The sequence below is a fragment of the Nycticebus coucang genome, chromosome 7 (assembly GCF_027406575.1).
Source record: "Nycticebus coucang isolate mNycCou1 chromosome 7, mNycCou1.pri, whole genome shotgun sequence".
Lineage (NCBI taxonomy): Eukaryota > Metazoa > Chordata > Mammalia > Primates > Lorisidae > Nycticebus > Nycticebus coucang.
Window position 1 is genome coordinate 43,706,091 of NC_069786.1, and position 22,152 is coordinate 43,728,242.

The 22,152-nt window shown below is 36.8% G+C and overlaps 1 protein-coding gene across 4 annotated transcripts in view; it reads left to right on the forward strand.

The window, feature by feature from the left end:
• EPC2 (enhancer of polycomb homolog 2) overlaps positions 1-22,152 on the forward strand; it is a 161,733-nt gene that overhangs the window by 99,848 nt on the left and 39,733 nt on the right. For all 4 annotated transcript variants that reach the window (XM_053597616.1, XM_053597619.1, XM_053597618.1 and 1 more), the window contains one exon: positions 10,171-10,316. In XM_053597616.1, the coding sequence (XP_053453591.1) occupies positions 10,171-10,316 (146 nt within the window). The remainder of the gene's footprint in view (positions 1-10,170; positions 10,317-22,152) is intronic.

The window sequence follows — 22,152 nt, forward strand, 5'->3', positions numbered from 1 at the left end:
TTTCATAATTTCATGGAGAAGGGTCTCTGTGCCTTCCGAGGCCACTTCATCAATTTCAGGAATTCCAATGAGGCGGATATTAGCCTTGTTCGAATTATTCCAGAGCTCTCTGAGAGAATGATCCGTTTTTGCTCTCCATTTCTCTTCCTCTTTGAGAGTTTGGGAGTGTTCAAAGGCTTTGTCTTCAATGTCAGAAATCCTTTCTTCTGCTTGCTTCACTCTGTTACTGAGGGATTCTACTGTATTTTTCAGATCTTTGAGGGCTGCAAATTCTTGCTTCCGTGCAAAATCTTTGGTGGTTTTGTTTTTAAATTCATTAAATTCTTGAGACTTTTGAATTACTCCTCGAATTTCTAATTTCAAATTTTCCTTTATTCTGTTAATCTTGTTTGCAATCCAAATTCTGAATTCGATTTCTGACATCTCGGCCAGCTGTTTATGAATGGGATCTTCAATTACATCTACCATATCTTTCTTTGGGTGGTTGATCTATTCTGGTTATTCATGCTACCACAGTTTTTCCGCTGCTTACGCCCCATGATTGTTTTACACCGTTTGATTTTTCCCCTGGAGCTGTATCGAGGACCCGTATAGTGCTATGACCTGAGAAACTGGGGGCCTGTTTGGTGTGGTGCGGCTAAGAGGTTCTGTCTTGTTTTCAGATGGTCTGTGTTGGACCCTAGTGAAACAGGTACTCTGGGTTGAAGTCTCAGCTATGGAGAAATACCAGCAAATAAGTCACCCCACCCCCCACAGGCAACAGTTGGTAAAGGAAAGTCAGACCTTCCTACGATGACACACCCAGGGCGCCACCTGAATAGTCCTCGGGCGATTGGCTCAGTTCAAAAGTTCCAAATCAGTTGTCTCAGTCAGCACCTGTCTCAGATGGAAGAGTTTAGAAGGTCTCTGGCAACTGGATCGCAGGGGTCTGGTGACTACTCAGATATGGCTTGCTCTCGTGCTCCTTGGAGTCAGGAGGACCCACCCAGCAAATAGATCAGTCTGGGAAGGTTGATGCCTCCTTCCCCACCTTGCACCTCTGTCAGACTCTGTCACTGATAGTCCCGCAGGGCTGTGACCCAGTTGCCTGCAGTGAACAGATACTTCAGGTGTTTGCACCTGCCTGAATCACAAGGAAATCTATTTCTGCTCAGCCAGGCCCCTGCGCTCTGCCTCTATATAGCAGTGGGAGGTGAGGCCTGATAACCTCGGGCGCTTGATGGAGGCTGCGGGGTGTTCACTCAGTTTCAGCCCCACCCCTGATTGATGTTACTGACAGCACAGAACAGAACAACTTTGCAGGAATTTGTTTCTGTCCCTGCTACATTCCCCTGCTGAAGAGAAGCTGTTCCCAGAGCCTGCGCCGCAGGCCCTATCTTTGCTCCTGCAGGTTTGTATTCGGTTACCTGTCAGTTCTAGCCACCTGTCTTCCTTTGTCTTTAGACTGACGATCCCCTGAGGGCTGGGTGTGTCTTAGGCTCAGTAAAGTAGTCCTCTGGGTCAGCCCGGCCCTGGGAACTTCCCGGCTCTGTGCTCCACCCAGGCTGGTACCGCCTCAGGCAAACCCTTTACTCACAGGGCCTGCGTTTCCATCCCAGATCTGTTCCATGGTGGTTGCCACCTAAGTAGCTGCCTGGCCTCCTCTGGTTGCCCAGGGACGCAGGGGGTGTGGCTTCGGAATATCCGGGAGTGAGCCCTATTGTTGCCAAAAGATGGCTGCAGCTCTGCGCCTCCAGGCACCACCGCTCCAGCGTGGTTCCCTCTCAGCCAACTGTTCTCTGCTCACTCTTCTGCTTCACAGTCAGGACTGACCAGCTGCAGGTTAGGCTCTGTCCACACCCCTCAAGAAATCACCCAGGAATCTGGACTCCTGGGGGACAGGCCTCCAGACCTCAGAGTGAGAGTGGACGGGAGTGCTGGGAGCTCAGAGTTGCAGGTAGAGAATATATACAGTTTTATGTGGTTTTATTCCTGGCAAGAGAACACCGTGGCACCCTAGTAGGGGAGATAGGTCCAGTTTTTAGAGGGTCTCTCCCATGGAGTGTAGCAGGAGGACCTTTGAACTCTGCTCGTTTGTTTGTGGGGCACTCCAAGCCGTTCTCATCGTGGAGGGGACTCCTGTCCACTTGGTGATGGATTTTGTACCTTTTGTTTGTATCCTTGGGGTTGCAGCTCACCTCAGCGGGGTTGATGTGACTTCTTCAGCCTTCTCTCTTGGTGCAGCTCTAATCCACCAGGTTACTTGCTAAATTTCTGTCCTTTAACTCTCCTCTGGATGGGAGCATCTGTGGAAAGCTGGCTTCAGTCAGCCATCTTCTCTCTGCCCCCTGTTTGTCATTTTTTGATTCAGATTATTTTAATTAAATAATCAGAGTCCTGTAGTGACTTCCTTACAATCATTTTTCTTTTCCCAGAAAAGATAAGATGTAAGAAATTATCCATGACGTCACTTTTACTCCTGATCATTTATTGCTTTTCTTTTTTGCTTTATAGTAGATAACTTTAGATACTGCAGAATTGCTCTCTAAACTGGTTGTACCAGTTTATATTTTCACCAGTAGTATATGCAAGTTCTTTTAATCAATACTTGTCAAACTTTACCATTTTTGTCAATTGTATGGATACAGATTGGTATTTGTTGATTTAAATTTGCTTTTCACATATTACAAGTGAGGCTAAACACCTCACTTGTAGAGTACCTGTTTATATCTTTGGGTAATTTTTCTCACTGAATTTTCAAAGGGATTCTTCTGTAGTCTTTATTATGGTGTAAGAACTTTTATTATCAAACATCTTCAACATATTCAAAAGTAGAAAAAGTAAGTATTTTTTCTGCTAAGTAGTCATCATTTACGTGGTCAGTACTGTTCTCTATTTATACCTTTTGTTCCACCTCCATAATTTTCTAGCCATCCCAACATGATTTCATCTGGGAATATTGAAACATAATCATAATATTATCTAACAGTATTAATAATACTATTACAATAATATTATCACACCACCCCTTGAAAAAAAACGAATTTTCTTAATATCAAATATTTATTTAGTCAGTGATTACATCTTGTCTCTTCTGTAAATTTGATATCTCTCTTTCATTTATCTCCCTGTTTTTTCCTAAGCAATTTGTTCTTTTGAGTTGGGATCCAGAAAATAGGACAATTTATGCAAAAGAATTTAAAATTCTTTTGACTTGGGATGAAGAGAATGTCCATAAAAGTCTAGCTCTCTTAGGATTCTTTAAATCAGGAATCAAGCATTTATTTTGCCTTTTCTATGAACTGTATCTCAGCTCTCTTAAATAGTTAAGAAAGGGTAACTTTCTCATGATGGAAGTATTCCAGCTAAAATAAATCAAGAAGAAATGATAGAAAAGCACTATTTTGCAACCTCTAATGAATTAATGGATCAAGGCAGTGGTCATTAATGGTTTCTGACCTCACAGTAAAAAAGACAATGAAAATTACATCCCTCAACAATAAAAAAATTAATAATAATAAAGAAAAATTAAAAAAAATCACATACTTCCTTATGTAGATTGATTTCTTAGTAGTGTCTATTTTTTTTTTTTTTTTCATTTTATTTTTTGAGACAGAGTCTTACTTTATCACCCTGGGTAGAGTGCTGTGGCGTCACAGCTCACAGCAACCTCCAACTCCTGGGCTTAGGCGATTCTCTTGCCTCAGCCTCCCGAGTAGCTGGGACTACAGGCTCCCGCTACAATGCCTGGCTATTTTTGTTGTTGTTGTTGTAGTCTGGCCGGGGCCGGTTTTGAACCCACCACCCTTAGTATATGGGGCTGGTGCCCTACCCAGTGAGCCACAGGCACCGCCCCTCTTAGTAGTCTCTTAAAGTGATTGTGAAGGTATTTATTTGTCTTATAACCATTACAGATCATAGATTTACACTTTTTTTTTTTTTTGAGGCAGAGTCTCACTTTATCACTCTCAGTAGAGTGCTGTAGCATTGCAATTCACAGCAATCTCAAACTCTTGGGTTTAAGTTTATTCTCTTGCCTCCACCTCCCAAGTAGCTGGGACTAGAAGCACCCACCACAACGCCTGGCTATTTTTTGGTTGCAGTTGTCATTGTTGTTTAGCAGGCCTGGACCAGGTCCAAATCCGCCAGCCTTGGTGTATGTGGCCGGCGCCATAACCACTGTGCCACAGGTGCCGAGTCAGATTTACCCATATTTATTATGTTTCAATTAAATTTATTATCCTTATTGGTAGTCTCATAGTCATCTGTTGTTGGTCAGGAGGAACCTATTCAGGTTAGCTCCTGAGTCTTTTTGACGTGACTCTATACCAGGAAGCAAAAAAGCTAAGAAGTACTAGGCTCGCTTTGTGTATTTCCCGCAGATTGTTTTTCTTCCTTTTAGTGGGAAGTTGTATTTGGAGCTGAAAGCTGGGCACTGGGTGTGCTCATTGCTACTTAAGATTTTTTAGTGGATCTGCTGACCTGGTAAATATACCCTTAAATTTTTTTAAAACTAAAATATGTCATGAATTTATACTAATACCCAAGTATACCCTCATGTTTATCCCACAGGACACCATGGTAATCCCACAGCTCTAATGCCAACAATATAATTACTAAAAATAGTTTCAGGGTTTTTTCGTTGATTAACTGGTTTTTGCTTTTAGTCTTTACTGTAATCCCACTAGAAATGTATAGTCACTTCACTGTGTCTTCGGGATACTTGTAGTAGAACCCAAGTAGGCTTCTTGTTCCATTTAATTTTTCATTTAAGCACTGTTTTTCAAGATTTTATTTTGTTTTATAACTGTAAAATATTTACATAGTTACAGGTTCTGAAAGTCATACCTATAGAAAAGGTATCCTTATGCCCCCGGTCTGTTCCTTCCTTCTATAATTAACACTTTCTTATTATGGCTTGTGATATTAATTTTTTGTCCAATGATTAAAATGTAGACCAATGTAAAGAGAAAAAAGATTAGAAAAAACCCCATACATACATGGAAATTTGATGTATGACTGAAGTGGCATTACAAATCATTGGAGAAAGGGTGGAAATATTTGATAAGTAGTGCTGGGATAGTCTGTTTTCCAAATGGAAAGTGCTACTGTAATTGAGAAACAGACACAAAATTTGAGCTTTATGACTAATAAAAGTGATATTGGAAGGTGAGATGCAGATATCTGGCTTCAGTGGACTTTCTAATATTTAACCCCTGATTTAGACAGTTACCCCTCTATAGAGGCAGCGTCAGTCCTGTGCTTACTGTATAGTGGATGGCTGACTAGAATGAAGCCTCTGTGACGGAAGAGCTCCTAGAGAGCCCAGGAACTTATTAGATCCTCCTCCCAAGTTCTCCAGTTTAAGCCACTCCTTGGCTTAGGAGAGTACAAAGAGGTGAAGAGAAGCTGAAAGTATCTTTCCTATCTATACTTTTCCATCCTGGAAACTTGAGTAGAAATACGAGAAATAAGTATTTCCCCTTAATAGATGATGTGTAATGACGTAACATCATGTAGTATATTAGTTCATCTTCATAATATTATGAAGTAATAGTAACTGGCCCATCATGTACCATATTGAATCGCTGATTACTCATTTGGAACTACGCTTGGTAAGCCTCATTTAATTTTAAAATATCTTGCCTTTTTGGCGGGGTGGGGGGTGGCTCAGAAATATCTTGTATTATTTCTTTTCTTTATTTTCATTTATATGCTTATTAGATAAAAATGCTTACTCATGTATGAACATGGCAAAGGACCAAGAAGTCAGGGTCTTTGAAAGGTACTTTATTAATTTGAGGTAATATTTACTTTGCCAGCTAATTTTAGACTAATTACACATTTTGTAAGCCATAGCCAGTCAACTTGTGAATGCTTTACATACTCAAACAGCAGGTTATGCCCACTTCCTTACCTATGCAGAAGCTGTTGTTCTCCCTGGAAGAGTGCAACCAAATTTTCCTGAGGTGCTAGCTGTCGTACAGTTGTTACAGGGAACTTCTGATCTATTGCCCTTTTCCTTCTCTTATTTACCATGCACACTCTTAAATTCCCTCATTTTTCATTGTTGGTTGTATACTGCTAAGCTAGCTTCACCACGTGAAGTCTTCTATGTGCACAAAGACACATGCCCTTGTTAGCTTTGTTCATGTCTTAATTCTGTTAATCTGTTGCATCAAGAAATTTTCAAACCTGCCTGCTTTTCCCCCCTCTCTTTATTTTGGGGAGGTGGTATTTTGGGAAGTGGTATTATCTTAACCTGTTTTGTTTAGTTGACTGGTCTGTGAAACCAACTTTGTATTTGTAAGATTTAATTTAATTTAATTTTTTTTTTTTTAGCAAGAAAAAGCTTTCTAGGTTTTAAAAAATGAAGTATCAATAAGTCTGCAAAACACATTCAACTTGAGGCTGAGTGCAGTGGCTCATGCCTGTAATCCCAGCACTTTGGAAAGCTTAGGCAAGAGGCTAAGAGTTCAAGACCAGCTTGGGCAACATAGTGAGACCCTATCTCTAATCCCCAAATTTTATAAATTATTCAGGCATGGTGGTGTTCACCTATAGCCCCGATTACTGGGATGCTGAGGTGGGAAGATGTCTTGAGTCCAGGAATTCCAGGTTACAGGGGTCTATGGTTGTACCACTTCATTCCAACCTGGGCAACAGAGTAAGACCCTGTCTCTAAAAGAAGAAGAAGAAAAAAAAGATATTCTGCTTGTAGTTTAAAAGAATCCTTTCCTAGTATTTAAAAAAAAAAAAAAAAGCTATTTTTATTCATCAGCTTTTAGTATCCATTCTTTTTTTCTTGAAGTGCTATGTAGTGGGTATACGAGTATGACTGAAGTAATCACTGCTTTTAAAGAATTTATCCTTTTGTCTGGTAGAGGTGATAATATAAGATTAAGAGAGGTACAGGCAAACACTTGTACCTGGTTTAGAAGCAACAGAATACCTAAATCAATAATGCTTCTTCTGTAGTTTTTGAATGAATAGAGAAATGTTAAGATAGAATACTTAAAGAGTGCTAGTGCAAGTCTTTGCCCTGGTTCTGATTTAACACATTGTCAGATCTCCTATCAATTCTCACTATTAATTTTTCTAAACTATTTCCCAGCTTTTCTAGTCCTTTCCCCTGCCTCACAAGCTGGGGTGCTGGCTTTTGTAAGAATAGAATAAGAAGATAGAGCAGATAGGAGGTGGAGGAACAAAAGGTGAGTAAGATTAGGTAGGTGTGTAAAAGATGGTCATGCACAATCTGTATATATGCCCTTGCCCTTAAACTTGTAAAAATTTCTGTTTAACTTAGAAATTCAGCATATTGCATTAACTCTGCACAGTATTTTCTGAAATCTTTCTGTAAAATGTCTTTAATTTTTATCAACTACCTGATTTTATTGGCTAATTATTGTTAGTCTGTGGACTAAAGGCAGATCATTGGACTTTCATTATGTGCATTTACAAATATCCCTTTGTGGAAAGAAGAGTAATTTTTAGTAACCTCTTTAGTTTGTGAGAGCCATATCATCTGCCATTGAGTCTGATGAGGATTGGATTGACTTTTTACAAGCATATTTTTAGATTATTGATAATTACATAATCAAAAATAAGAAAAAATATTTTCTCAGGAATATTTTAAGTGAATCATCATACAAAATAATCTGTCATTAGTTTGTCAATAACTATATCCTCTAATTTATTAATTTTTATAGTATGTGATAGAAGTTAAATACAATTAACATTTTAGAATGTGAGAATCATTAGGATATAAAATACTACCTACCACATAGGGTGGTTGTGACAATTTAACATTTTAGAATGTGAGAATCATTAGGATATAAAATACTACCTACCACATAGGGTGGTTGTGACAATTTAGTATGTATGAAGGACTTGAATACTGCCTGGCCCATAGTAAGTGCTATGTAAGTTTATAAAGATTAGCTAATATTTATTTTTGTTTTTATCTATTATCAATTGTTTTGCTAATTTTTTTAAGTAGTGTGGTAGAGTTCAGATTTTTGAGATGTAGTCATTTTCTGATTACAAAATAAATGCTTTAAGTTCATTAGCACTATCTGTGTTTGGAGGCTGATTTCACTAAAATTATGTAAACATTCACATCTGTTTCTATTACTGTATTACAAACTTTTAACGATGTCATGCTGAATCTGAGAATGCCAGAACATTTCACAGGGTATGAATGTAGGGCATTCATTTACACATTGATTTACAGACATCATTAGGTTACCGACTTGTTATTAGTATCTCTTTCATTGTCTTACTCTAAATCTTGTCATGTAATTTCAACACATATGTGACACTTTGTTTTTTTCCCTTCAGTTACACATACATAAAATATCAAACAGTACAAAAGGGAACAAAGAGAACATTTTAATTCCTTCCACCATCCTTGAACCCCTACTATTCCCAGTTTCCTTACCCAGAGATGGAGAACTATTACCAGTTTCAAAAATATTCTGTGCGTTTACAAACACTTGTGTATATATCCATCCTTGTCCCTTCAAAAACACACATCTTAGTGCACTGTATATGGTATTCTACACCTTAGCTTTTTTCATTTAATGTTTATGAAGCTCATTTTTATTCCATATCAGTGTATACAGGTCAGTGTCATTTTTTTTCCTCAGTACTTCAGTCTATATTTCATGTATGTATAAACCATCATTTATTTATCTGGTCCTAATATATGTTGCTTATTTTGCCTTTTTTTACTTTTTGTAATGTTACAGCTAATTCCCTGCATATGTATATGTGTTTGTTTCTATCTAGGTTTATATGTAAGATAAATTCCTAAAAATAGAACTACCAAGTCCAAGATGATACAATTTTAAGTGAACTAAATACCAGTTTATAATTCTTCCTCATAATGTTTGAGAGGGCTTTCTCCCCCTATTCATTTGCAAATAGCATATTATAAGGTTTAGATTTTGGTTTGATGAGTGAAACCTATTATCTCATTACATTAAAAAATAAACTTTTTTATGTTTAAAAATCATTTCTATTTATTCTCCACATGTAATACCAATTTTCATCTTTTATCAGTTTTTGTTGAGTTACTAGTTTTTCTAACTTGTAAGAAATCTTTAAGGTATGTTATGTTCTTCTTCAGTTTGTTCTTTTCTTATGACTTATTTTATTAAATTTTTCATGTGGAAATTTTTAAATTTTATGTAATCTAGTCTATTTTTAATCAGTTTTATTGCTTCTGAGTTTCTTGCCCATACGTTTTCCCTCTATATTTTCTTCTAGTGTTTTTTTGTTTGTTTGTTTGTTTTTTGAGACAGAGACTCAAGCTGTCGCCCTGGGTAGAGTGCTGTGGTGTCACAGCTCACAGCAACCTCCAACTCCTGGGCTCAAGCGATTCTCCTGCCTCTGCCTCCCGTGTAGCTGGGAATACAGGTGTCCGCCACAACATCCAGCTATTTTTTGGTTGCAGCCATCATTGTTGTTTGGCAGCCCGGGCCAGCTCAGGTGTATGTGGCTGGTGCCTTAGCCAATTGAGCCACAGGCGCCAAGCCACCTTCTAGTGTTTTTATGTGTTTTAGTTTTTACTGTAAGATTTTTATTGAATGTATCATTTGTTGGTGTTAGGTGTAGGGAAAGGAATTTTTTTTAGATGATTTGTCTGTTATGCCAACACCTTCTTCTTTAAACAATGCATCTTATCCTCAGTGATTTGAAACACCATTTATATTACATACTATATACCTGAATTTATTTCTGCATTCTTAATTTTGTTTCATAGTTTCTAATTAAGCTACCAAACTACCATATTGATAATGTGTTTCATCTTCATTATAGTTGCTGTTTTTATTTTGTATTTTGGCATGTATAATTTCTTGGTTTTTACTATTCTATTAAACTTGAAAACCATAAAGCAAAATTTTGTTTTCCCTTCCACTGTGCTATTAGTCTTTTTTTTTGCAGTTTTTGGCCAGGGCTGGGTTTGAACCCACCACCTCTGGCATATGGGGCCGGCGCCCTACTCCTTTGAGCCACAGGCACCACCCATGTGCTATTAGTCTTGAAACTAATTTTTACATATCTATTCATGAGCTCCTCTTTGGTCATTGCTTTAAAATTTATAAGTAGTCTTTGGTCAAATACGATAAACACTATATTATTTCATAATTTCTCCTCAGTTTGAATAATCTTTCTTTTCTTTCCTAGCTTTTAATCTAGACAACGAACAACCAGATTATGATATGGATTCAGAAGATGAGACTTTATTAAATAGACTTAACAGAAAGATGGAAATTAAGCCTTTGCAATTTGAAATTATGATTGACAGACTTGAAAAAGCCAGTTCTAATCAGGTACTGTACCCTGTAAAAATGTCTTTTATCTTCTAGTTAAGCCATTTAGCATTTTTCCTTACACCTGAATGTGTTGCAATTTACTGTCTCTGAATTTCTTTTCCCATTATCTTAGAATTTTTATTTACAGTATTTTTAAATGGAATACTTAAACACATAATTTCCTTGAATAGGGGTATGAATTTCTGTTTTGTTTTCCTATTTGGATGAAAGTGATACTTGTTATAGTGTTATAATATCTTCTTGATCCTTTCCTTATGACTCTCTTTTGGTGGGTCAGTAACTAAATTTGCTTGGTTGGATCTCTAAGGCAATCATTTTATGTTAAATCTTACTCCGTTGCCCAGATTTATACATATTAAGATATGCATTGGGCGGCGCCTGTGGCTCAGTCGGTAAGGCGCCGGCCCCACCCGGCCCCAGCTGAACTGCAACCAAAAAATAGCTGGGCGTTGTGGCGGGCGCCTGCAGTCCCAGCTACTCGGGAGGCTGAGGCAAGAGAATCGCTTAAGCCCAGGAGTTGGAGGTTGCTGTGAGCTGTGTGATGCCATGGCACTCTACTGAGGGCCATAAAGTGAGACTCTGTCGCTACAAAAAAAAAAAAAAGAAAGAAAAGATACGCATTATTTAAAATGGATTTTAATTATATATTATTTAAATGTTTAAATGAGGAAAAAATTTTCACAAGGTAATAAAGAACTTTTAGTGAAATGTTTATATATCTCACAGGAAATTTAAAATGGTACTATCTTTCTAGAAAGCAATTAAGCAACTTATGTCAGTGAAAGGTTCCAGACCCAAAGATAAAAGATTATTTCAAGGCATGAAATAAAAAGAAGATGAATTCCAGTTTGTGTGATCAAAGTGGCTTTTACTCCAATACCTGGGTGCAGGTGGGGTGTAATTCCAGACCGGGAAGAAATCCACACATGGGGTATGGCAGATGGGGACTTTAAAGGGTCAGAGAGGCAATCCATTCACTGTTTCCTGGGAGGGACATACACTCGGGTCCTTCCTGGACAGGCTAGTTTTACCTGGGCGAGTCAGTAATCTGATTCTATCAGTCAGGAGCCTTAATTATGTTTATATGCTTTGATTTAGTAATCCTATCTCTATGAAATGTTCTAAAGAAAAATAATAGAAAACGTAAAATTTTTGAACAGGCATGTGAATAGGGCACAGAATTATGTGGAAAACTCTGAGGTTTGTTTATTGCATTTATATTTACACATATGCATAGAAAAGCACAAGAAAGTACAACAAAATGCCAACAGTGATTATATTTGGGTGTTGGAACTATTAGTGATTTTTATGTTCTTTATTCTATTTTTCTGTGTTTTCTAGATTTGCTATAATGAGCTTTGTTGATAATGTTATAAGTTTAAAATAAACTTTTTTAAATTAATTTTTGGTGTACCTGTGTGGTATATTAATATGCTAACTGTTATTACTATAATTAAGCTTACAGACATACAGAGTTGCAAATAAACTTTTTGCAGTAGATTGTTAAAACTTTTCATTAGTTTACTCATACAAATTTATTATTTCTTCCTCTACTGCTTAAGTCTTTTAAGTTTCTGAGGCATAACCAACTCTTAAGATCATTTCCCAAATATTTCATTAGAAAATCACTTTGTTAGGCTCTGCGCCTGTAGTTCAAGCAGCTAAGGCGCCAGCCACATACACTAGAGCTGGAGAGTTCGAACCCAGCCCAGGCCTGCCAAACAACAATGACAATTACAACCAAAAAATAGGCAGGCGTTGTGGCAGGTGTCTGTAGTCCCAGCTACTTGGGAGACTGAGGCAAGAGAATTGCTTAAACTCAGGAGCTGGAGGTTGCTGTGAGCTGTAATGTCAAAGCACTCTACCCAGGGTGACAGCTTGCGGCTGTGTCTCAAAAAAAAAAAATCACTTTGTTGCATATTTAGCCTTCCTTCCCATTTTTTTCTCCTCTCCATTTTGATGGAAAGTAATATCCTCCATCAGTACTATCCAAAGAAGTACACTTTGAAAATTGAATTTTGTGAAGTTCAGTTTACTGGTTTTGAGAAATCGTTTTTCTTGGGTTTTTATTGGAAACTTTTTGTTAATTACCAAATTGATATTCATTATAATTAGTGCTTACAGTTTTCCAGGGGTTTTGATCACTAGCATCAGAGTTTCGAGGTTTTTTTAGATGTTGATTTTACTAGCAATCCTAAACTGTATCAGTCTTTTGGTATTTTTACTACTTTTTCTGATTGCTTAGAACTTATTAATGGTGGCTAAGATTATATCCAAAAAGCTTACAAACTCTCTGTTCTGTAATTTGCTTTCCTTCAGCTAGTCAGTAATATGTATTTAATGCCCAGATGAACAAGACAGGTGACAGCACTGAATAAGATGACAAAAGTTCTGCCCTCGTGGAGCTTATTAAGTAGAGGCAGTATAAACAAAAAAGCATGTGAACAGTGTGTTGACTATGTACATAAAATCAGCACCATTATCCCGTTTGAATTCTCTTTGCTCAGGGACAGTTTCTAGGCCCTAATGGTATCTGCTTTCAGCAATGCATATAAAGATAGAAATTTAGTTATTGGAATAAGATAATAGTCCTGTTAATAGAATCTAGGACTAAAAATACTAAAGAGCTGTTTTATTCCAAGTCCTTGATCTGTGAATTCGTGGATTCCTTAATTTTTCCCTTTTGGGGACTAGGATAGTATCAGATCCTAGCGTAAGGAATCAAGTTTGTAGTTAAACTGGTATTTAAGAAGTTAGTAGAAAAAGACATAAAAGATAGACTGAGGCAAACCTCTGCCTCCCATCATTCTGGGAGACTGCTTACTTGTTATCAAATGCTATAATTATTTTCGGTCTCAATCTGTTATTTGTGCTATCCTTATACTTTGTATCTGTCTTCCCATTTGTGTGCTTTTAAAAATTCCCTTCTGGTCTTCTTTTTTTTTTTTTTTTGTGGTTTTTGGCTGGGGCTAGGTTTGAACCCGCCACCTCCGGCATATGGGACCGGTGCTCTACTCCTTGAGCCACAGGCGCCGCCCTTCTTTTTTTTTTTTTTTTTGCAGTTTTTGGCTGGGCTGGGTTCTTAGGACCATTCCTTCTAGCTTTCTTTGGCCAGCTCCTTTTTATTCAACTCCTGTGAACCTTCAGTGTCTTGAATTTCTGTTTTTAGTATTTTTATCGTATGTATTTTGGGGGTAATAGCACTTTTCGTAGATAAAGTAATCTATATACCTTATCCTTGACCTCTTTCTCACACTCCAGGATTTTTTATCCTTTTGGTTCTACCTCTTGGCATCTCCACTAGATCTGGTCTTTTCATGTTTAACCTTTCTAAAATTGAACTTACTGTCTTAATTTACCTAGTCAAGAATGTCCAACCTGAAGCCTGTGAGTTGTCTGCTGATTTTGTGAGGACTTCTTTTTTTGCCTATCTGGGTGTCAGATGTCACAAAAAATATACACAGATCTCATTTTTGCTAATCGGTTTTCCTTAGTTTTTGCATATTTAATGTATGGCCCAAGGCAACTCTTACTCTTCCAGTGTTCAAGGGGAAAAAAGGTGAACACCTCTGCAGGTGATTCTGTATTTATCTCTCCAGTGACTCAAAAAACTCAGAATCATCTATTTTTTATCCTTTTCTTTCAATCCCTAAATTCGATTAGTTATCAAATTCTTTGAATTAATCTTAATAATCTTCTTTCAGACATGACAACCAATTGCAGTGCCTGATCTGATACTGAATCTCGGAGAAGGAAGGAGGAAATCCTGCAAAGACTATTTTTGCTTCAATTGACAAAATTGGGGTGTGGATGGTAGATTAGATAAATATCAATGTTAAATTTACTGAAGTTGATTACTATGAAAGGATATTTGTATTCTTTATAAATATATACTTAAGTATTTAGGGGTAAAGTCATATATATAACTTACCCTCAAATGGATCAGAAAAAAGTATGTGTGTATGAGAATACAGAGTGCCTGTACACAAGTGTTAAGGAGATATCAGAGCTAACAGTGAGTGAGTCTAGCTCTAATGGGTAGATAGGTATTCTTTGGAGTATTTTATTCTTACTAATTTTCTGCATATCTTAATTATTTCTGAATAAAATGTTTATTTTTTTAATCACAAGCCATTGTGATCACATGGCATTCTCTTTCATAGGATTTCCTCTGCAATAAATACCTTAATAAAACATTTAACAATAAATAAATGTTTTTTAAAGTTTTCTTTCTAAAACCCTCAATGTTTTAATTTATAAAGGCTTATTTCCTCTTTCCTAAATTACCTAGCTATCTAAAGTTATTTATTAACCTTCCATACTATGCTGTCCACTTAACCACACATTCCTGTAGACTCTTTACTTTCTATCTTCCACCATCCTCCCCCAAACGGAGTACTCTTTCTAACCATGAAGAAAATAGACACCATCAGCCATGAGTTCATCATTTTCTTTCCTTTCCACCTTCATAGCACTTTTTATCTTTTAGAGGAATAATCCTAAATTCTTTGTAACTCTTCCTTGTAAACCTTGTATATTCTGTCAGTATTTTATTTTCAGTTGTTTTCTCTCATTTCTTCAATCTTTCTTTGTCCAAAAGTTGCCCCCAGCATCCCTATTTCCAAGAAAGGCCTTTCATTTAACCCTGTCTTTGTCAGTAAACTACTTTCTCTTATTTTTTCTTTTCCAATACTTTGAGTTGCTGTTTTACCGATATTTATCACAATCCATTTCAGCTTACAGAAACAGGTTAACAGTGGCCGCCTAATTGTCATCCAGGAGACTCTCCTCAACCTAAATCCTATTTAATAAACCCTGTAGGGTTGGGTGGTGCCGACACACACATTTTCCTGTTTCTTTTCTTTTTTCATCTTCTCTTTCATTGTTTCTCTATATTTTATGTGTTGGTACTTCCTTTTGGTATCTGTCCTCAGCATTTATGTTTTGCCAGTAATTTGTTCCTGATTCCCAAATCCATGCTTCTACCTACTAAGCTCCAGAGCTGCATTTCTTGTCAAAGCTCTCCACCTGAGCAAGTATTTCAAATTCAACATTTCCAGACCCCTTTTACCTCCATCCACCCACTCCCCGCCCCCACACCGTTTGCTTTCTCTTTCTCAATTAATGGCGGCATCATCGCCACTCAGTTGATTAGGTTTGCCCTTTAGTGCTTGACTTTTTTATAATCATTCATATCCATATAACACTAAATCAAACCAATTTTTTGCTACAGGATGTCATACAGGCTAACTTTTATCCAAAATCCTGGGGACCAAAGTATTTCAGATTCCAGACTTCTTTTTTCAGATTTTGGAATATTTGCAGATACAAAATGAGATATTTTGGGAATGGAGCCCAAGTCTTAACATGAAATTCATTTTTATTTTATATTCATTTACACCTTATACTCATAGCCTGGAGGTAATTTCATATAACATTTTTTATAAGTTTGTGCCTTAAGTGAAGTTTTGACTGTATTTTGACTGTGACCTGTCATATGAGGTTAGGTATATAATTTTCTATTTGTGGCATCATATCAGTACTCAAAAGTTTGGATTTTGGAAGACTAGGGATTTTCACAGTAAGAATGTTAAACCTGTATTTGTTGTCTGTAGATACTTTCCTCATTTTTGTTATCTTTCACCTGGACTTCTGCTATTCTGCCACCAAGTATATTATTAAAAACTAGTCTCCTTAAAAAAAAAAAAAAATCAGTGGCTACCACTGCCTGTATATAAAGTAAAATCTATTATTTTTGGTCCCCTAATGTACCATGCCTTTTCATAGCTCTACATTGTTCCTTCTGTCTGGAATGCCTGGCCATACATTTCTAATAATGTGGTCTCAGTTAAACATGTCATCTGCATCCCATGGTGATAATTTACTAAATATTTCACAGTCACCTAACAAACTCTGAAAAGAGAAATTTCTCACTACCCTCTACCCTACTTTCACTCAGCCAAGTTCCATATTTTTAGGTTCCATGACTTGTAGCACCTCTGTTTCCTAGTGCCATATTTCTGCTAGAGTCTTGGAGACTGGAAGCGGAAGTCAAGAGTCATGGGTCTTTCCTAGGAATGCTCCTAAAGCATCTTAATAGTCCTTAAATAGTCCTTGAAGAAGAAAGACATACTATGTTGATAATTGTATAGTTAAAAAAGATGAACCTTTACTCTTACAGGCTTTTCTTTGCAGGCTAAAACCCTATCCTGTATTTGGAAAATCTTCACTGATGAGTCTTGGTGCAAGGCAGAGTATACCTCCCAATCTCCATAAGAACTGAAAATTCTAAGTCCCCTTTCAGGTAGGGCTATTGCCCTATTTTGAATTAGGAGAGTATCGTGTGACTTATGCTCTGACAATTAAAATCCCTTAATTTTAAATTGAGGGCCCCCAAGGCAAAGAAGCAGGGACCATGGAGAAATCTCTGGTGGTAATGGTGGTGGCAGCAAGATTGGAGTTAACACTGTAGCAGGTGTTTAAAAAAGTGCAGGCAGCAGTGGTTTCCCCACTGAATCAGTTCTGGGACCTGATTTTAGGCAGTAGATTCTAACCCCAGTTCTCTAATGCTTCTGAAGATGTAGAGCTTTCCAGTTTATTTTTAATAAATTCTTTTCTGTTGTTTACAAACAAAAACTTTGATATATGCTCCCCAGCCAAGTCAAAAGCACCCAAAGCTCAATATGGTAATGAAATTATCCATTTTTTCATCATGTACTACCTTAAGTGTTTGCTTAAGGTAGTAAACAAACTGGGTCAGTTCCCAAACAGATGCACCAAACCAATGTGGCAGTTAGGAAAATGTAGTTCTCATGTACTATAGGAGAAGTACCCTTTTACATGGGAGACAGTATCTCCTGTGTTTTTTAATTTGTTACATTCTTTACTATAACTTTTAAATATTTGTATATTAAAAATAAAATGTGATCTAGATCTTTTGAAAAAGTCTCACTGAACTTTGTCACATAATACAGTTTTAAAACCCACCACATCATACTCAATATGTGTGTACATGTATTTTATGATTATGCTACATAAAGTTAATGAAAGAATAATCCAATTATAACAATAATTTGAATTAAATATTTATATCTTTCATTTCACCTCATTGAAGTGTTACCTAGTTTTGTTCTTTATTAAAAGATCAAGGGTCATTCATATGTAATTACAGAAGAATTTTCTCATAAATGACAAAGACCTTAGAAGATTATTCATGGAATTGGATAAAATTTTATCCTAATCATTTTATCATTGCGATTTCATTATTCTGTGATATTTGTGGTTCAACCATGAGTTTGCAGTTTTCAGAATTAGAAAACTGCAGTCCAAGCTTTGAAGGAAAAACGAATTGATAAATAGATCCTTCTAAAATAGTCATATCAAGCATGGAGATGAGTGGAATAGTATGAATTTCTTTTTCTAGGAGAGATCAAAGTGTTACTTGGTTATGGCATTAGCAGTCTTAGAGATTGAACTCTTATGACTTGGTCATATGTCCCTTGAAAATTAGTATGTTGTTTATTTTTGGGCACTTGCCCAAAGATGGAAGGAGATGATAATTCTACCAAGCATTTGCTCCTGTACTTGAAGATCTTTTCCATTTTCTGGATCTGTGGTGAAGATAATGCATGCATCTTAATTTGATGTATATGGAACACTCAAAATGTATGACAGCGTATATATTAATTTCATTGAATGCTCCTCAGACTGGCTTTCTAAAATTTTGTGGTATTACATAAATTGTGGATCATTAGATAAGAATGTTTCTAATATTATCTGTTCAGAGACACACCATAATTTCTCTGTGTAGATTTTTATCTGTACTGATTCATTCTTAGAGATCATAGAGTGAAAAGTGATCATTTAACTGTTTCTGCATTTAATGCAAATGCTTGTTACCAGGAGTGTCCAGCCTACAGCCTGCAGGCTGCATGTGGCCCAAGATGGCTATGAATGTGGCCCAACACAAAATCATAAATGTACTTAAAACATTACAAGATTGTTTTGTGATTTTTTTTTCTTTTTGGTGGAACTCAATAGTGCAGTTCTCAAGTACTTCATAACAACATCATGTCGCAATGTCATGTAAAATAAACATCCTGTCTCTTTGTGTGCATGTGTGGCTTCAATTTTGCAGTGGTCTGGGGCTTCAGTGTGTTATCTTCCAAGCACTGACAGTTGAATTGACACCATCAGACATTACATGTGCTTGGGTGGTTTGGCAAGGCAGTGATTATAAATAATATTTTAACCTACCATTATAATGTTAGGCATTTAATTTATTTAGAAGTTAAGTAAGCATTTGTACTTGATTATTAAGGGTACTTCTGTACCTTGGCAGTGCCTCACATTGCTCACAGTGCTTTACAGTTGGCCTTTCACCTCACTCTACATCGGCAGCCAAGATGTGGAAGGACCCAGAAATTGCTTTCTGTTTTGTGTTAATTTTCATAATAAAAGTAAATATAGCCCCTTATCTATTATTATTTTTTTAATCCCAGCATGGCTTCTACAACATCTCAAAAGAAAACAGAACCCCCAAAAAGAAAAATTATGGATGAAGGAAGATTGTTCATTGAAAAGTGGACAGATGACTTTTGTCCACTTTTTGTCGAGGCAAATAGTAAGGCACGCCACTTAATTTGTAGGGAATTGGTACAAGTTTTCAGACTATAATTTGAAAAGGCATTATATGTACAAACATGCTGCCAGATTCAGTGCGTTCAAAGTATTGTGTTAAGGACAGAATAGTGAAATTGAAAAGTCTGACTTTTCAACAAAGTTTTTTTTTAAGTTACAACTTAGATTCCATTGTAAAAAGTTAGTTACATGATAGCATATTTAATAGCAAAATAATCAAAGCCATTTACTGATGGCAAGATTGTTCAGCAATGTATGGAAAGCATGCCAGATATAATTTGCCCTGAAAAAAGGGGAGATATTTTTAAAATTAGTTTGTCTCACCAAAGGATAGGTGAATTGAAGAAACTGAGAAAATCCATCAAAAGAAATTTGGAGAGTTAAGCTGTTAATTTTAACTTTTATGATTTAGAAATGGATAACAGCACTGATACTACAAATACAGCTCAACTTGCCATTTTTATTAGAGGTATTGATGATGAGTATTGTCACTGAAGAAATGGTTTCTTTGGTGCCATTAAAAGATACAACTAAACCAAGAGATTTATACGAAACAATAAAAAATAGGATTTTCTTTGTTCATTGTCAACATATCTAGTATAGTTATTGATGCCCCAGTAGTGGTAGATAAAAGAGACTTGTAAAATTAGTGGAAGATGATGCAATTGCCCCTCAAAACTCACATTTAATGAGGTAACATTATGTAGTACATCAAGATTTATGCACAAAAACTTTAAAAATGGATAATGTCATACAAATCATCATCAAGACTGTGAATTACATAAGGGCTGAGGGATTGAATCATTTCCAGGAATTCCTGAAAAGTATTGATTTTGACTATGGCAGCATCATTTACTTTTCGGAAGTAAGATATCTAAGTTGAGGCTAGATGTTGAAAAAATTTTATGATTTTCAACCTGTTATGCTGTTTATTGTATCAAAAACCAAATTTGTGCCAGAACTAGGTGGTGAAGCTGGCTTACAGATTTAGCATTTTTAGTGGATTTAACTGCTCATTTAAATCAGTTACACATGCGTCTTCAAGGTGAAAACCAAGTTTTATCAATACAATTTTAAACCATAACAGCATTCCAAATAAAACGGAAATTATGGCAAGCTCGAATTAAAACAATTTTATGCATTTCGATATGTTGGCTAAGCACAGGCCTACGGATGGCAGAAAATATGCAGTCTTGCTTTTTGATTTGAAATAAGAATTTGAAAACATTTCAAGATTTCCAGGAAAATAATCAGTATTTCGGTGCATCTGCAACTCCATTTTCAGTCACCATGAGTATGTTACTTGCCAGTTTTCAAATGGAATACATAGAGCTGCAATCTGACATTCAATTTAAAGAAAAATTTGGTCATGTCTCGTTATTGGACTTTTGTTTTTTTTTGAGACAGAGTCTCACTACGTCACCCTCAGTAGAGTGCTGTAGCATTGTAGCTCACAGCAACCATAAAGTCCTGGGCTCAAGCGATCCTCTTGCCTCAGCCTCAGTCACAAGTAGCTGGGACTACAGGCGCCTGCCACAATGCCTAGCTATTTTTTAGAGATGGGGTCTTGCTCTTGCTCAGGTTAGTACTGAACTCCTGAGCTCAAGCAATCCACCTGCCTCGAACTCCCAGAGTATTAGGATTATAGCTGTGAGCCATTTCACCTGGACCACTTCTCTTTTTTTTTTTTTTCTGAGACAGAGTCTCAGAGTGGAGTAGAGTGCAGTAATGTCATCCTAGCTCAAAGGAACCTCAAACTCCTCAACCTCAAGTGTTCTTCCTGCCTTAAGCCTCCCGACTAGCTGGGACTATAGGAGCCTGCCATAATACCTGGCTAATTTTTTTTGTTTTTAGTAGAGACGGGTCTCGCTCTTGCTCAAGCTGGTCTCAAACTCCTGAGCTCAAGGGACCCTCTCACCTCAGCCTCCCAGGATACCACTGCATTCAACTATCTGTACTGGGCTTTTATATGTCCTATCTTTCTAGATACAAATATATATCCCTTGCTTCACAGTCATGCCTTATTCATGTCATTGCTTTTTGGCTGCACCTGCATTTTTAAGCAACTATTTGCAAGAATGAAACACGTTAATGATAAAATTAGAACCAGTGTCTCATGAGCATCTTGAGAACTCACTGAGAATTGCAACTACTTCCATCACACCAGATATTGAATCATTAAAGACTCTGAATGGACTGGTGCATAATTAGGATTTTTTTTTTTTTTTTTTTTTTTTGAGACAAGAGTCTCACCTTCTTGCCCATGGTAAAGTGCCATGGCATCATAGCTTACAACAATTTCAAACTCTTGGGCTCAAGTGATCCCCTTGCCTCAGCTTCCCAAGTAGCTGGGACTACAGGTGCTCGCCACAATGCCCTTCTATTTTTAGAGATAGGTTCCCACTCTTGCTCAGGCTGGTCTCAAGAGTCCCAAAGTGCTAGGATTACAGGCATGAACCACTGTACCAGGCCTCATAGTTAGGATCATTATGTTAGGGCCTTTTGCTTATTTGTCATAGAAGATACTACAAAATATGTGTGGAATTTTTTCTTTGCTCATCAGCTTTTGTTAGTATTTGTGTACTCAATGTATGGCCCAAGACAACTCTTCTTGCAGTGTGGCCTAGAAAACCCAAAAGATTGGACACCCTTGCGTTATATGGAACTTTGCCTTTGGTATTACTGGAGCTGTTTCACAAATAATTAAAAATCAGATTCGAAAGAAATAGAGTGAAAAAAGAAGGTATATAGCATAGAGGTGGTCACTTGTCAACACTAAAAAGAAATGGAGGCACGCTAAGATGGAAATTTTTCTTACTTTTCTCTATATCTTACTATACTAACACTTCCAAATTTTACATTTTTCTCTTATTTGTATTTGTCTTACCTTTATTGCCATATTGTGAGTGTTTTTACATAGTGAGTTCATCTTTAAGTCTTTTCCCTTACCTTCCCCATGCCTGTGACTCATTGATGTACTGATGATAGTTATTTGCTAATTACTTGTAAAATTGTTTTATAAAAGACATTAATTTTTACACGTAATTTTTTCATTTGTGTATTGAAAATGTATTTATTGAAATTGCCGCACCAGGGGATTTGTCATTTAGCAACCAAAATGGTCCTAGTTTTTGTGAAGCTTATAGCAGACTAGAAGAAAAGCCTATATAATAGGAAAAATTATTTCCCCATC